This window comes from Scleropages formosus, chromosome 21, assembly GCF_900964775.1.
Source record: "Scleropages formosus chromosome 21, fSclFor1.1, whole genome shotgun sequence".
NCBI lineage: Eukaryota > Metazoa > Chordata > Actinopteri > Osteoglossiformes > Osteoglossidae > Scleropages > Scleropages formosus.
In genome coordinates, this window is record NC_041826.1 from 16,884,708 (window position 1) to 16,898,321 (window position 13,614).

The 13,614-nt window shown below is 44.3% G+C and overlaps 2 protein-coding genes across 4 annotated transcripts in view; one reads left to right on the forward strand and one right to left on the reverse strand.

Moving 5' to 3' along the window:
• Positions 1 to 10,406, forward strand: cep83 (centrosomal protein 83). Its single transcript, XM_029247233.1, has 17 exons — positions 1 to 54; positions 823 to 1,004; positions 1,551 to 1,780; positions 3,316 to 3,466; positions 3,776 to 3,868; positions 4,097 to 4,228; positions 4,431 to 4,682; positions 4,862 to 4,993; positions 5,397 to 5,511; positions 5,598 to 5,742; positions 6,225 to 6,374; positions 6,677 to 6,752; positions 6,846 to 7,003; positions 7,819 to 7,948; positions 8,975 to 9,078; positions 9,621 to 9,783; positions 10,041 to 10,406. Exons 3-17 carry the CDS (start codon positions 1,584 to 1,586, stop codon positions 10,200 to 10,202), a joined length of 2,160 nt encoding a protein of 719 aa, XP_029103066.1. The 5' UTR covers positions 1 to 54; positions 823 to 1,004; positions 1,551 to 1,583; the 3' UTR covers positions 10,203 to 10,406.
• plxnc1 (plexin C1) overlaps positions 10,273 to 13,614 on the reverse strand; it is a 21,946-nt gene continuing 18,604 nt past the window's right edge. For 2 of the 3 annotated variants that reach the window (XM_018730067.2, XM_018730069.2), the window contains exons 28-31: positions 13,362 to 13,509; positions 12,696 to 12,836; positions 12,248 to 12,322; positions 10,273 to 11,456 (exon numbers count right to left, since the gene is read on the reverse strand). In XM_018730067.2, coding sequence (XP_018585583.2) covers positions 11,352 to 11,456; positions 12,248 to 12,322; positions 12,696 to 12,836; positions 13,362 to 13,509 — 469 coding nt within the window. In that variant the 3' untranslated portion in view covers positions 10,273 to 11,351. Of the gene's footprint in view, positions 11,457 to 12,247; positions 12,323 to 12,695; positions 12,837 to 13,361; positions 13,510 to 13,614 lie in introns of those variants that run through there. The other variant, XM_018730070.2, reaches the window with a different exon arrangement.

Here is a 13,614-nt window from a genome sequence, read left to right on the forward strand (position 1 = left end):
TAGTTCGGTTACGTTTGTTGGTTAACGACTGACAGGAAAGCGATTGTGTAACAGGTAAGGTATTGTAATTTCTGCACAGAACTATATTAATAAACTTATGTACACGGCAAAGGACAAACAAGAATAGCCGTATGTGCTTTGTGCTGCCGGTTTTGGTTTTAAAAATATTTGTCGCCTACCAAACCAACCAACCTAGTTTGACGAATATCCGACGGCGGGAGTAAAAGCGCCATTTTTAAATATAGAGAAGCGAGCGAAGAAAACAATCCCGTCCACACCGTTTTCCTTTCTCTTAACATTCCTCTTTTTCATAATGAAGACGGCTTTCAGCTCGTTACGTTATCAGCGTAACTTCCCCCGGTGATTTGGCTTAGCACGGGTTTTCGTGGAGCTGCTAAAATATAGATCTTCCTAGTTGACTGTCTCCTTGTCACTTACAGTGTTCATACAAGTTACTAACTTGTGTCTTTTTTTTAATACCCTGGCCCAATTAAAAATATGTCGAAACTGTGTCACCTGGATGTAAAGTCGCAATTCGTCGAGGCGGAAGCGCGAGGAGAAGCGCTGTTCGATTGACACGAGAACAGGCGAAACGTACAGCGGAGAGCTGGCTTTCAGCGGGTCGTGTTTACTGCCGTACCGCGCATTCAGCGTCCTGCGTTAACGGCCGACTCAGCTAAATTGTGTGTGTTCGTTGGTCCCTTCCTCCCCAGACAAGGAACTGGAGTTAATATTAGCAACAATACTCTGAGGAGTTCCTGAGACATTATTAGTACTTGATGAAACATTTGCCTCCTCTTTTTTTTGCACCAATTTTTGCAGTACTGGTGGTGGTGGTCAGCAGTTTGAGTATGCCTGACAAGGCCAGCTGTGCGAGAAGAACTGGAGAAGAGCAAAAGCAAAGCAGCCCACAGTGCCCTGAATCTCTGGGAATTTCACACAAGCTGGAGAGACATTTCCTGATCACAGCCTTTTGCTGAATGTTGTAAAAAAAAAGTTCCCCAGTAAGTGTGCTCAAATTTTTGACTAGAAGTGTATGGGCTACAGATGTTCTGCTTGAGCAGAGACTCACTCAGTTGAAGGTGGTTGCCATGACATGAGCGCTTGTTGCACACAGACATTGTGTTGGGTTCCTAATTGATGGCCCTACCTGTATTTATAGAGCTCAAATCTCTGCAGACCACTTAACTCGTTCATTGTCTCAGGGGATTGAGCCTTCTGATTGTTCCTGTTTTTCATAGCGTTGTTGCTCACAAACATTCAACGTTTTAGTTATTCAGACTCCAGCAATGTTTTTGCCTTCAATTCTCAACAAGTAATGAATAGCGAGGTTGTGAAAGTCCATTGGGACTGAATGACTTCCCCTGAAAACGTACATCCTGTGCATACCTGAGTCTTGCCTCCATGAATATTCGTGAAAGGTTTTTGTGACAGTTTTTTTTTTTTTTTAAATTGTGGGAGCTTTGCTGTGTCCCAAGAGCAGCATTTTGTTTTGAGGAGACATCTTGTTGTGGTTTGTCCTCCTCACTAGATGTGTTAAACCTCTTTAGGGGGGAGAGAGAGAGAGGGGCATCTGGGGCATCATGAACCCCTCTGCACTGTCACAAACCAAAACGCTCTTCCCAAACCTGGATTCCGGGGTGAGCAAAGCAGGTGCTCTCATGGGGACGCCGGCCCTGGTTGGGGCTGACATGGAACTCCACAAGATGCTCATTGATGAGAGGATGAGGTGCGAACACCACAAGACCAACTACCAGACTCTGAAGGCTGAGCACACCAGGTACAGCCCCTTCCTGTCCTCTGTGCCTCGCTTCAGGGTGGATTTTGGAGCAGCAGCTAACATCCTGACTTAGGGTGCCAGAAGGTTGTTGGTCTCACTAGGAGCGCACTGCTGTAGTAATCTTGAGTATGGAATGTACCTTGGAATTGCTGCGGTGAGTGCTGGAATTCTTAACCATAATTACTGAATTTGGACAATGATGCTTGAAGTCTATGTCCTAACTGGTGCTGCTGGCAGGAAGTTGAGCAAACACTAAGAATTTGGATTAGCTAAACATGTCCTAAAAGTAAAACTATGTACAGGCTGTCCTCGAATTACAAACGAGTTCCGTGTCCTCAGTCTGTCATTAAGTTGGAACAATTAGGTATGGTGGGTATCTAACGTCTCTTTCTCTTAGTATATCATGTACCTTTCTATGCATAAAAAAATAAACACTTTGGAGACATTAAATCATCTTTAATATAACAATACAATAATAATAATAATAATAATACAACGTAATGATAATAAATGCAGTATTTATAATGGAGAGAGTATGATAAATGTTACTACTCTTTCATGATGAACAGAGGACACGACGGAGGCTGGACCCAAGTGCAGGATCATTTGTTCAGAATCAGAGGACTAGAGGTTCTTGGGGTCGGGGACGGGCGAATGGTTGGTTGGTCAGTTGATCAGCAAACTAACAGGCGAGGATCCGAAATCGTGTCGAGGGACAAGGTGGGCGGTTCTTGTCAAAGAGATGTGGAATGGGACTGGGGAATGATGTGGTGGGGGGGCGTGGTTTTATCTGGAGTGAGATAGAGAGGGACTGTGTGTGTGTGTGCGTGCGTGCGTGCAAAACATTAAAGAAACTAATGTTGACTCTTCCATTGTTCGTTGGTGTTTCACTTTTCGCTTTATTATTTCCTCTTTAGTTTCAATCGTGATCGTTTCCCTTTTCTTGGTTGCATCACCATCGTTAGCATCACATTTATGCTTTGGTGCCATGGTTAGGAGGGTAAAACGAAAAAATTAAAGCCAAGTACAGTAACACATGAGACACTGTTAACAGGAAAAGAAGGAAGTCTGTACTACTTCGGGCTCACGCACCCTGCCCACGATCCGCCAAACAACTGTAGATTCCCAGTGTTTTGATGCGTGTTGCAAAGTAGTGCCCGTTTGTAATTACGAACCATTGTATGTACAGTAACTCAAATTTTTAATATAGTAGGCTTAATCATGAAGTTTTCATTTTGATTGTTACTTAAGGGTGACAAAAATCCACTTCCGGTCAGTAAGGGGGTGGTTCGGGTTGTACGTAAGTCGGACGTTCATAATTCGGGGACTGCCTGTACAAACTTAGTTTGGTCCAATGACGTGTGCATTAATGTGTGTTAATCAATGCTTTGTTGGTGTTGCCCTGACTGCATATCAGTGGGTGTTTCTTTAGGTATTAGAGGAACCTAAATGAATGTGTGATCTGCAAAGCATGTGTGTACATTGCTCCTGTGATCCACTCAGCCATGAGTGTGTGAGGTGTGTGCCTCCTGCAGATTGCAGGATGAGTACGTGCGGGTGCAGAACGAGCTGAAACGCCTGCTGAGCGACAAGCAGAGCTCCCAGGAGCAGCTGCAGCTTCTCGTGGCTGAACTGCGCGGGGAGCTGCTGGACAAGACCAGGGAAGCGGAGGAGCTCAAGCTACAGGTATGGACTGTACTAGGTAAACCTACCTTGTAATTGGGTACCTGTCCTGAAATTCTTTCTGAATGTAAGTTGTCAGCTGTGTAAATTCTGAAAAAGATCTGCAATTGATCAAGTCTAGTGGATGGACAGAGGACCATTTTGACCCTGAACACGGTAAGTGGTTACTGAAAATGGATAGGTGGGTGACGGTATTGAATTACATAATTCAATTCAACTAGTTGTATTTGTTTTTCTTTCTGAAAATATATTTTCAAAAATGTTGGCTTGTTACTGTCATCATGTGACTGTTTTGCTGCGTGTTTCTGGCAGGTCCTTAGTCCCCAGAAGCTAGAGCTTCTTCGAGTTCAGATACAGCAGGAGCTGGATGGCCCTATGAGGGAGCGCTTCACCAAGATAGAGGAAGTGGGTCTGGAATCTTGGGAGCTCACAGTGCTACAGCACACAGATAATTTGTCAGAATTTTGGCTGAAATACAGTATGCGGACTCTATGATGTCAGAAAAAAAAATCTTATTTTTGATGTAATTGTGTGACTGTTCTACCATGAACTTAACCCATTTTGTTTTATTGTGAGATGATTTTACTTGTCTTTCTTTCTTGGGAGTCACCAAAATAAATGTGTGTTTCTCAGGAAGCTGAGAAGTACAGGACGGAGTTGAACAAGCTGCGGTACGACTATATGTTTCTGAAGTCGGAGTGTGACCACCAGAGAGAGGAGCATGCCCGTGTGATGGAGGAGAAGCAGTTGCGCTTTGATGCTGAGGTGGGTTCTGCTTTGGGTTTCTTGTGAGTGGCATTTCGACATCACACAGTGCAAACATTCAGATGTCCTGATCGTGCCGGATTACATGCGTCTTTGACCTATGTGTCCACAGCAGTTTAGTCACAGTAAAGCGTATCCAGCACTCTTTGTCTCCGTGCAAATTGTATGCATTTATGTATCTCCGTGTGTGTTGTGCACCCAGATATGTCGGCTAGAAAAAGACAAGGATGAACTGAGAGCACAGCTGCTGACCTCTGACCCCACACGGGATAGTAAGAGAGTTGAAACGCTGCTGCGTGAAAAGGCCCAGCTGCACCTGCGACTCAAGAGCTTGGAGGCTGAGGTTGCTGAGCTCCGGGCAGAGAGGGACAGCTCTGGGGCACAGGCTGAGAACGTTCAGAGGATACAGGTCCGGCAGTTAGCCGAGTCCCAGGCTGCAGTGAAGGCCCTTGAGGTAAGCTTATGGGAAGGATCAAGTAAGAGCTTTTGTTGGTTTTAAAAACACAGTTAGTTGCAGAGTGTGTTTGTATATGAGAGGAATGTTTCTGCATATGGTACATGTATTAGGTGAAGTTAGCATGTGTGCACGACTGTGTTATAATTGGACCCTTTGGCCTGTTTTCTGGTGTTCAGGCTGAGAAACAGTCCCTACGCCTACATCTGGAGCGGCTGGAAAACGAGCTGCAGCTCAGTCAGGAGCAGAACAACCTCATTACCGCTCGGTTGCACAAGGCGGAGAGGGAGGTCAGCGCACTGACCAGCCAGGTGAGTCCCAGGCTACAGGCACCCACTTTGACCTAGTAATGAAGTCTTCATGTTGTTGAACTAGGTGGTTCTCCAGACACATAGTAACCAGCATCATTAAACCAGATCCTTTCTATGTAAAGCAACTAAAGGGAAGATACTTAATCAAGATGAGATTTCTCATAAGCAGACATTATTGTGATATATTTAGGCTGCTTTTTAGCAATTGGCAATGGGGATGATTATTTTTTCCAATTTTTAGAATCAGAAAATACTTTGGCTTTCTTGAGGTGCTCACATGTGATATGTTATTTTTTAGAGAGCTAGCACATGGACAAGCTCATCACAGTACTGATTTGGGGATATGAGGGAGCGTTCACTGGATGGAGCCCAGCAACAATACTGATTACCTTTTCCACTGCAGGTTGCAGAAATGAAGCACACCCACAAGCTGGAGATGGCCAATGTGAGACTGGAGTGCATGAGGGCTAAAGGCGAGCTTGAGAGGGAGAGGGATGCCCTGCACAGCCAGGTGGAAGGTAGACAGCCACAGCTTGACAGGCTTCTTATAAGTTCCACATTAGAGCAGTGTAAACATGGTGTGTCCTCATGGCTCATGTTCCAGGGCTTCAAGCAGACATGGATATCCTGAAGGAGGCGTTGGAAAGGAGCAAGGAGCACTTGGCAGAGAAGGAGCGGGAGGTGATCCGCAAAGTGCAGGCAGCTCGAGCAGAGGAGCTTCACAAGACGGCAACAGTCCAGGAGGAGAAGTAAAGATGTTTCTATTCCTTGTAACTGCAGAAAAATAAGTTGCTTCTGACTCAACTGTAATGAAACATACCCATCTGTTATGAGTAGCTGCTTGTCCAATCCAGGGTTCAGGTAGTTTGATGCATATCTAAGAAGCATACGGTTTGAGGCAGGGTACACAATGGACATGATGTCGGTAGATTACAGGACAATCTGTGCAATCACGTGCACTCCTGGCCATTTAGAGTCCCCAGTTCACCTGAAATGCATGTCTTTGGACTGTGGGTGGAAACCGGAGCACCCAGAGGAACCCATACACAGAGCAAGAGTTCAAGCAAACTCCAGACAGGCTGAGCTGGATTTGAACCCATTTCCTAACCTACAACCTAGGAGAGTGAGGAAGCAGGACTACTCGCTATACCACCATGCTGTTATAATGAAACTCTAATGAATCCCCCCCCCCATTTTCACATTCTTTTTGGTGTCTTTTTTGCATATGAAGGCTGGAGCTGGAGAATCGCTTGTCAGACCTGGAACAGCAGAGGGCACTGCAAAGTTCAACAGAAGCCTCCCTGAAGGAGGAGTGGGAAGAACGACTACGGGCAGCCCAGCTCAGTGAAGAGACAGCCCGCAAGGAGGTGCAGGTCCTCAGGTACAAGCACTGTCATCATCTAACATGGGCTTTCTGCATCACAGATGCTGATTTGTTTTGAATTAATTCCTTGTTTTTTCAGTCCACACATGCTTCACAAATTCTTTTTCAGCTAGTTTCCTCATTTCATTGGGGAAGTTCTGAAAAAGTGTTTTTTTTTTTTTTTCTTTTTTTTTTTTTATTCAGAATTAGAATGCTGTGTGGAAATGCTGACAGTGCCTTAGGTACAGGTGACAGAATGTAAGACATTACTCAGATGTGATTACTCTGCTTTGCAGCATTACCTGTTTTACTTTTCTCAGGACCAAAGTGCAGCAGCAGGCCCTTCAGCTAGAGGATCTGGAGAAAGCGAAGGTGGAGAATGCAGATCTCCGACAGGTGGGCACAGGTCACCTGTATGGCTCAGCTTGTCCACGCAGTTTTGCTGTCTGCTCTTGGTCTTGGTTCAGGATCATTGCCTGTCTTTCATAGCTCAACCAGGACCTGAACGCACAGCTGGGGGCGCTGTCGCATTCAGAAAGCGAGCTGCTGGATGCCAACCAGCGTCTGCGGGAGGCGCTGGAGCGGCTACGGGAAGAGCTGAAGGCTGCACGCAACCAGGCAGAGAGGGCTCAGCAGGAAGCGGAAAAGTACACACCCTACACTGCGCCATCCAAACTTCCTTTCATAACTACTTTATGGGGGGGGCTTAAAAGTCACCTGTTTAAAGCTTTGTAGCCTCCTCCCATTGACATGCCTGTTTCTAACAAAAGCATAGCATCCACCTACAAACATTTGTCATGTAGCTAATTCCTTGAAAAACTTATCTTAAATGTGGTAACCATTACTGTTATTGTATTGATTGATACATTCATTCATTTGCATGTTAGTGTTTCCTGCTGCCACGAGGTTATAGAGGGATGGGTGTGGACTGTTTGTGCGTTAACATACACGTTCTGAAGTGTTTTTGAAACTTTGCCAAAAAGAGCGTAAGAGGTGAGGAAGGGGAAGATCAGGGTGAGAAAGGGAGTTTCATATTGGGAATGGAAATTTAATCTCTTTTAAAGAGAACTGAAGACTTAGCACATGGATGGGATATTAGAATCTGTTACTTTGTTTTTAGTCAGTAGAAGACACTTGCAGGTGACAAGTAGTTTGTTTATCAGTGCTGGCCAACCTGACCTTTGTTTCCAGGAAATATCCCATCAGTAGCCAGTCTGAATTATTCATCTGTTCGTTATCGATAACCATCCAGAGCCAAACATGGAAGCTTAGGTTGCGAGGCCAGTTGCAACAGTCCATCACAACACAATCTCACACACACAAGCTAATGATAGTTTAGATTCAGCAGTTCACCTGAGACACGTCTTTGCTGTAAACTGTAAAACTCCCCTTAAGGTGGTTAGTTGTCCATTATCACACACAGATTTTCACACTGATTGATTACCTTTGATGGCCCCTGCAGGACACTTGAGGATCGGCGCATCGAGTGGCTTCAGGAGAAACACAAGTTGCAAGAGAGGGAAGCTGAGCTGCAGGACAAGAACCATCAAGCCCGAGAACGGCTGCAGAGGGCTGCACTGGCGCAAAAGAAGGTATACCTCCTCTTTTCTCAGCACAGACAACAGGGTACCTGTTCTTTACTAGAGGCTGTATCCTGTCACAGTGATTTAATTAGACTTTTTGATGCTGATCAACAGAATGATTTGTCAAAGGGAAGACAAATTTCTATAATCTGTTGTAAATTACAGAAGCGTTCTCTTCACAAACTGTTTAATGCCGATTGTTCACTGATTCATCCTGTAAACACGTCCAATGTTCCTTGTCTTGTTGTTGATCACAGACAATCAGAATACCAGACATGAGCAGTAAACAGTGTAGGTGAATTGACTGAAGGCGGTCTCACGTTTCTGTTGTAGTTCTATTGAGTTAATTTTGCTGCCAGCTAAGTGCATGAAGAAGCCAGTGGCTTTGTCTGCAATAGATGCATTTCTTCACCATTCTATTGCGTAAAATTCAATTTAAAAATAAACTCGGAAATGTTTTTCCTGTGTACTTTTTACTCACTTCGTACAGCACTTTAGTATTGCAGTTTAAAAAGCCTAATGGTTAGAGCTACTGCCTTTTGAGCTCAAGGGCCCAGGTTTGAACCCCACCGGCTGCTATACTACCCAAGAGCAAGGTACTTTCCGTGAATTGTTTCAGTAAAAATTTCCCGCCTGTATAAATGGGTAGATCATTGCTTTTCTTTTTTTTTTTTTTTTTTTTTTTGAGTAAAGCATGTGCTCAATGAATTTAAGTGTAAATGCAAGCACTTTTCTGAGACAAAGTGGTGACAGTGTGTCTGGGCCTGACCTATTTCATCTTCATGTTTTTATTCTCTTCTGGGTTTTGAGCTTTGCAGTTTTCTGAATTCACCCAGCATGCTAGCCACAGAAGTGGGCAAAGGCTCTCCAGGGTACAGAACTCTAGGGTACCTGTTAGGATCTGCTCCTAGTTATCATGGCTCAAGAAATTGGTCAGGTTCTCTCTCCATATTCCAGAGAATATCCCAGACTCTGGATCTTCTGTAATTATTAATACCCATCATGTTAGAATGCCTATTTATCAATGTTTTTCAGCGAAAGACCATGAGTGAGCAGAAGGAGAAGAAACTTCAGGACAAAATACAGCTGCTGGAAGCCAAGATAGCACAGCTGGAGATTGAGACAAGCACAGCAAAAAAGTACAGGCCTATCACACCCGGTTATAAGCACTCGCTGCTCAAAAGTAGAATGTGTTTCTATTTGACTTGCATTGTCAGTTTATTTTTGTATGTTTTGTGCACAGACCTCTGTTCTACTTAATTGTTTACTCAGCAACAGAAAACCTGTCTTATGACTAACAGTTGTTATCAAACACAACATATCCATCTGACAGGCTCCACTGTTTTCAGCTGGTGTCCTTGTGTGTGGTTGTGTTTTGAGTTTTGATGCTGCTGCACGTGATGGTTTCATGTTGCACTTCTTTAAACACTTTGTATGAGAGTGTGGGTTTGGATTCGTAGAGCTGAGTAATTTCAGTAGTTTCATGAAGTAATTTTAGAACCTTTTAAATGTAGCTTATAACTGTCTTTTAACTGGTTTTGCACAAAGGGTTTGGGTTTTGATTAATGTGGCTTCTTATGCGTTAATTCTTTTACTTTTTTGCTTGTGAATTCTCAAATTCCTGTATTATAGTTCCTGTCACTGCTGTGCTCTTGGTGGTAATATGTCCCTGTCTTCACAGGAAGACATACTCAGAGGAACATGCTAACCTACACCGGCGCCTGAAGGAGCTGCAGCGCAGGCACAGCGAGTTTCGCCGCTTACTGCTTGGGTCCAGTCTGGTACCTGGGTTTCCTGCCGCCACTCCTCTAGCCGGGGCTGAACTGAGCTTCCCAGGATTCTCCGTGAGTCAGGTTCACAACATCCCGCTGGTTACCTCACATTGGTGCTCTTTGGAGCGTGAGAAAGCACCTTGTGCAGAGTGTAGTGCTGTAGCACTGCACTGTGGCGATATAGGCTGTAGTTCCCAACCATAATCTCAGAACTGTCCCTGCTTCCATGCTCGTGGGTGTACAACAGTATGTACGGAGATTGTTTTAGTCTGTGAGGAACAGTGGATGGTGGTAATGACTTATGTGTGGGTGCTTTTTATCTTCCTCAGGATGAGCAGCACCAGCGGGAGCTGGCAATGCTGCGACGGCGACTGGAGGAGCTGGAATCCTCTCAGCAGCAGCAGCTGGAAGAGTTGGGCACACCACTGGAGCGTGACAGGGAGTGCCAGGAGAGCGGGGCCAACCTGTGGGAACACCCTCTCCAGTCCTGACAGAGGGATGGCTCTCTTACGGGGATGCCACTGGTCCTCCGCCATTTAGATAGCAGCTCAGTTTTGCGAATTGTCTGTCTGTATGATTCTTTGTTCTGTGCCGAAGTGAAGTTCAGGTATAACATTGGCTTAGCTGGCTTTCTCCTGTGGTATAGGTGGTTTCAGGGCTGTTTTTCCAGTTTTATACGACTATTTAACGTGAACATGAAATTTTTAATGCTGAAGAGTCGTTCAGACAGCAATATGGTTTTGCTTAATGTCAACAGCTCATTTTTGCTGACATTCTTTTAGTCTGACTTCGAATATATGTATATATAACCATTAGGAATGCAAGCAACAAAAATTCATAGGAACACAATTTTATTTATATTCTGTACATAAGATGTTTTGTACACAGTACCCAGTAAATGAAATGTTTTACAGAGTGTTCGTGACTTTGTGCCATTTCAGTCTTGCAGGCTGTAGTTTCTGTGTGACTGCTCCTTTGTTAATATTTACCCCCCACACTCTGGTGCCTTCTGGTTCCAGTGTATCTGGGTCACACGTATTACACTTCTCAAAAAAGTAGATGCACCATTGATAAAGCACTGAACCCTTAGAACTAAGGTTAATTGGAACCTTCATTAATTTTTCACTCAGCACTGCAACATCAAGTACTTCTTGAAATGTAGTGTCTGAATTAAATTTAGCTTGTGTTCCTCTCAGACCAGAGATTCAATACTGATGTAGAAACAGGAACTGCTGCTTGGCAAGCCGTTTCAGCGCCAAGTCAGCTTCATGGTTTTATTTAGGGGAAGTCTAACTAGCAACACTATTTAAAATAAATACATTTTAACAAAGCAGTCAGTACCTGCAGGTGAAGTATATTAAAAAAAAAAAAAAAAAAAAATGTTCACAATGGCACTGTTCCTGAGTGTTGGCTGTATTTCAAGCTGTGAGAAGTGAATGAATGTTTGAAACTATTAATCCCAGAGGGAAATTCACTTTGAGATTTTTTTTTTCAGGACAAAACCAAACACACAAGAAAAAAAAAAAAAAAAAACTGTACAACTATCCATTACCATGCAGCACTTTCTCCTTGGTAGCTGTTGAAAAGAAAGGTCCTCGCCTTGTGTGACTGGGCAGGGACGTGCACCACAGGCCCAGAGTTTATTCCCAAGAACAGCTCTTCAGGTTTTCGAACTGCTGCCTTACATTTTGCACTTGCTGCTGCAGCTCACCAGAGGCTGAGTTCTGTTCCAGCTTCTCCTGGAGCTGCAGGAGGACAAATGGGGAGCCCTGGTTAACTAGAATTGCTCTGAGTGGTGTGCAATTTCTGAATACATCAGTCTAAACACAAGTGTTTTAAAACCAGAATTTAAAGAAACTGCACTGTTTGGATTTTTCATATTCTACCAGGCCTGCTGCTATCTGCATCTAAAAAGACTAAAATCAGAGAGCACAATTTTTACACTAACAAAATACGTACTTTCGTTGCGACTTTTTTCCTACACTCTATTTCTGCTCTGTCACTCTGTGCTTCAGCTTCTTTGCAGATACGTGATTCTGAAAAATGCAGCTTCACTAAGATCAGATCAGAGAGTACATGTGTGCAGCTCCAGCAGAGATTTTGAAATTTACTGCACATTTTTACCCTATCATACTGCCAGTAGCTGAGGCTGAACATGCAGTGTTGTAACACACTGGTGAAATCGCAACAGTTACCAATCTTTCATCTGTGAAGTGCACTATCCCTTAGAGTTGAGTAATTTGGACATTTCCATTGTTTGCATTCTGTTATTTTTGCATAGTTTGCACATAATCTCTCTTGCAATGCTGTCCACCAGATGCCTTAACTTAAAGCTTTTTTTTTCATTTATTTTTGTTTCTCTTGGTAACAGCTGTGGCAATGCAGAATGACCTGTTCGCTCTCACTCGTCCTGGTTCTGAACCTACTGATGTAGATTTTTTTTCCCCCAAAAAAATATATGACCAGTGTTTCATGGCAGCTTTGCTTAGCTGTGTGTGATCACTCAGCTGTGAGGCTGTACCAACTAAGAGCTCACCTGGTTGAAGTAACGCTCCAGGTATTTGTAGATTTCACGGAGTGCAGCCGATTCATTGAATTCATTTCCATGTTTCTGAAACGTACGATTTTGCGGGATGCAAAGCAGTTAGTGAGAAACCCCAGAAAGATGTCTCCCTGCTTCTTGGATGTCGATTCATCTTAGTTTTACTGGCAAATAATATTCTATTCAATTCAGTTCAATTAATTTTTCTAGATCACTCTTCTCACACATTGACATTGAACAAAGAATCAGAGACATAATGCCAATAAAAGGTTGGCTATTATAACAAATTCCAGAGCAGAGCATATAGAGATCAAACAAGTTGATGCGTTTTTTGAAGGTTCATCATGATGTTCTTCCTAAGGCTGACCTTCCTGCCATTGACTGGCAGCAGTGACATTCTCCGAACCCAGGAAGACGTGTGCTATGTGAGAGTAAGCTGTACCTTTGCCTCCTGGTGCAGGAAGTCATTGAACTCGAGGTTTGTAAGCCCTTGAAGTTCCCTCACTAGCTGGTAATAGGCCTTCACCTCCTTCTTGTACTGAGGGATGTCTTTGGCGTACAGGAGCTTGTTTGTGGGTGCGTGCTGAAAGACACAGGCCGTTTTAGAGGATGTGCAGACTGGTTGTGACCAAGCATCGGTCTACAGCTCTTGTAATAGGGGAAGCAAAACTGAAAATTTAGAAATGACAAGTTAACATCTGAGAAGGGTGCGGTGGCACAGCGTGTTTGACCGGGTCCTGCTTGCTGGGGGGTCTGGGATTCGAGGCCTGCTTGGAGTGCCTTGCGACGGACTGGTGTCCCATCCTGGGTGTGTCCCCTCTAGCCCTGCACCCCCCAGCTACTGAGCTAGGCCCTGGCTCACCGTGACCCTGTTCAGGACAAGCGGCTTCAGCCAATGTGTGTGTGTGAATGAGAGTGCTTGGGACAAGAACCTGGAAGAACTTCTGATGTCATGGAGGAAACTCCTGTCCAGATGGTTCCTTCCTGTTTGCTGAGTTTTCTCAGCAGTGTCACGTGCACCACAATTTGTTACATGCCATCATTTTGACAGTTACTTTATGTGACAGCTCAGTTGCATCCCATTGTAAATAAACAGTGTGCAACTCACCTTTCCCAGCTGCTGCTCGACCAGAGAGAAGGAATCCATAAAAGCCTGGGCGATGACAGACAGGCAGCCATCGAGGTGAGGGGTTTTCTCCATGTCGAACACAAACTGAGGGTTTTTTAGGATGTTCACCCAGAAACGCAGGGGCAGGCTGGGAAGAGAACCACGACACAGCCAGAGGGAGGATGGGAGATGTGTAGTTAACGCAAGAGTCAACACGACTGCAATGCGAATTCGGTTTAATAACAATAGCTTC

Coding starts and splice junctions, on each gene's coding strand:
- cep83 (XM_029247233.1), top strand. CDS start 1,584: ATGAACCCCTCTGCACTGTCACAAACCAAAACGCTCTTCCCAAACCTG. Junction 5,512..5,597: donor CCTGCACAGCCAGGTGGAAG/GTAGACAGCCAC, acceptor CTCATGTTCCAG/GGCTTCAAGCAGACATGGAT. Junction 7,949..8,974: donor CTGCACTGGCGCAAAAGAAG/GTATACCTCCTC, acceptor AATGTTTTTCAG/CGAAAGACCATGAGTGAGCA.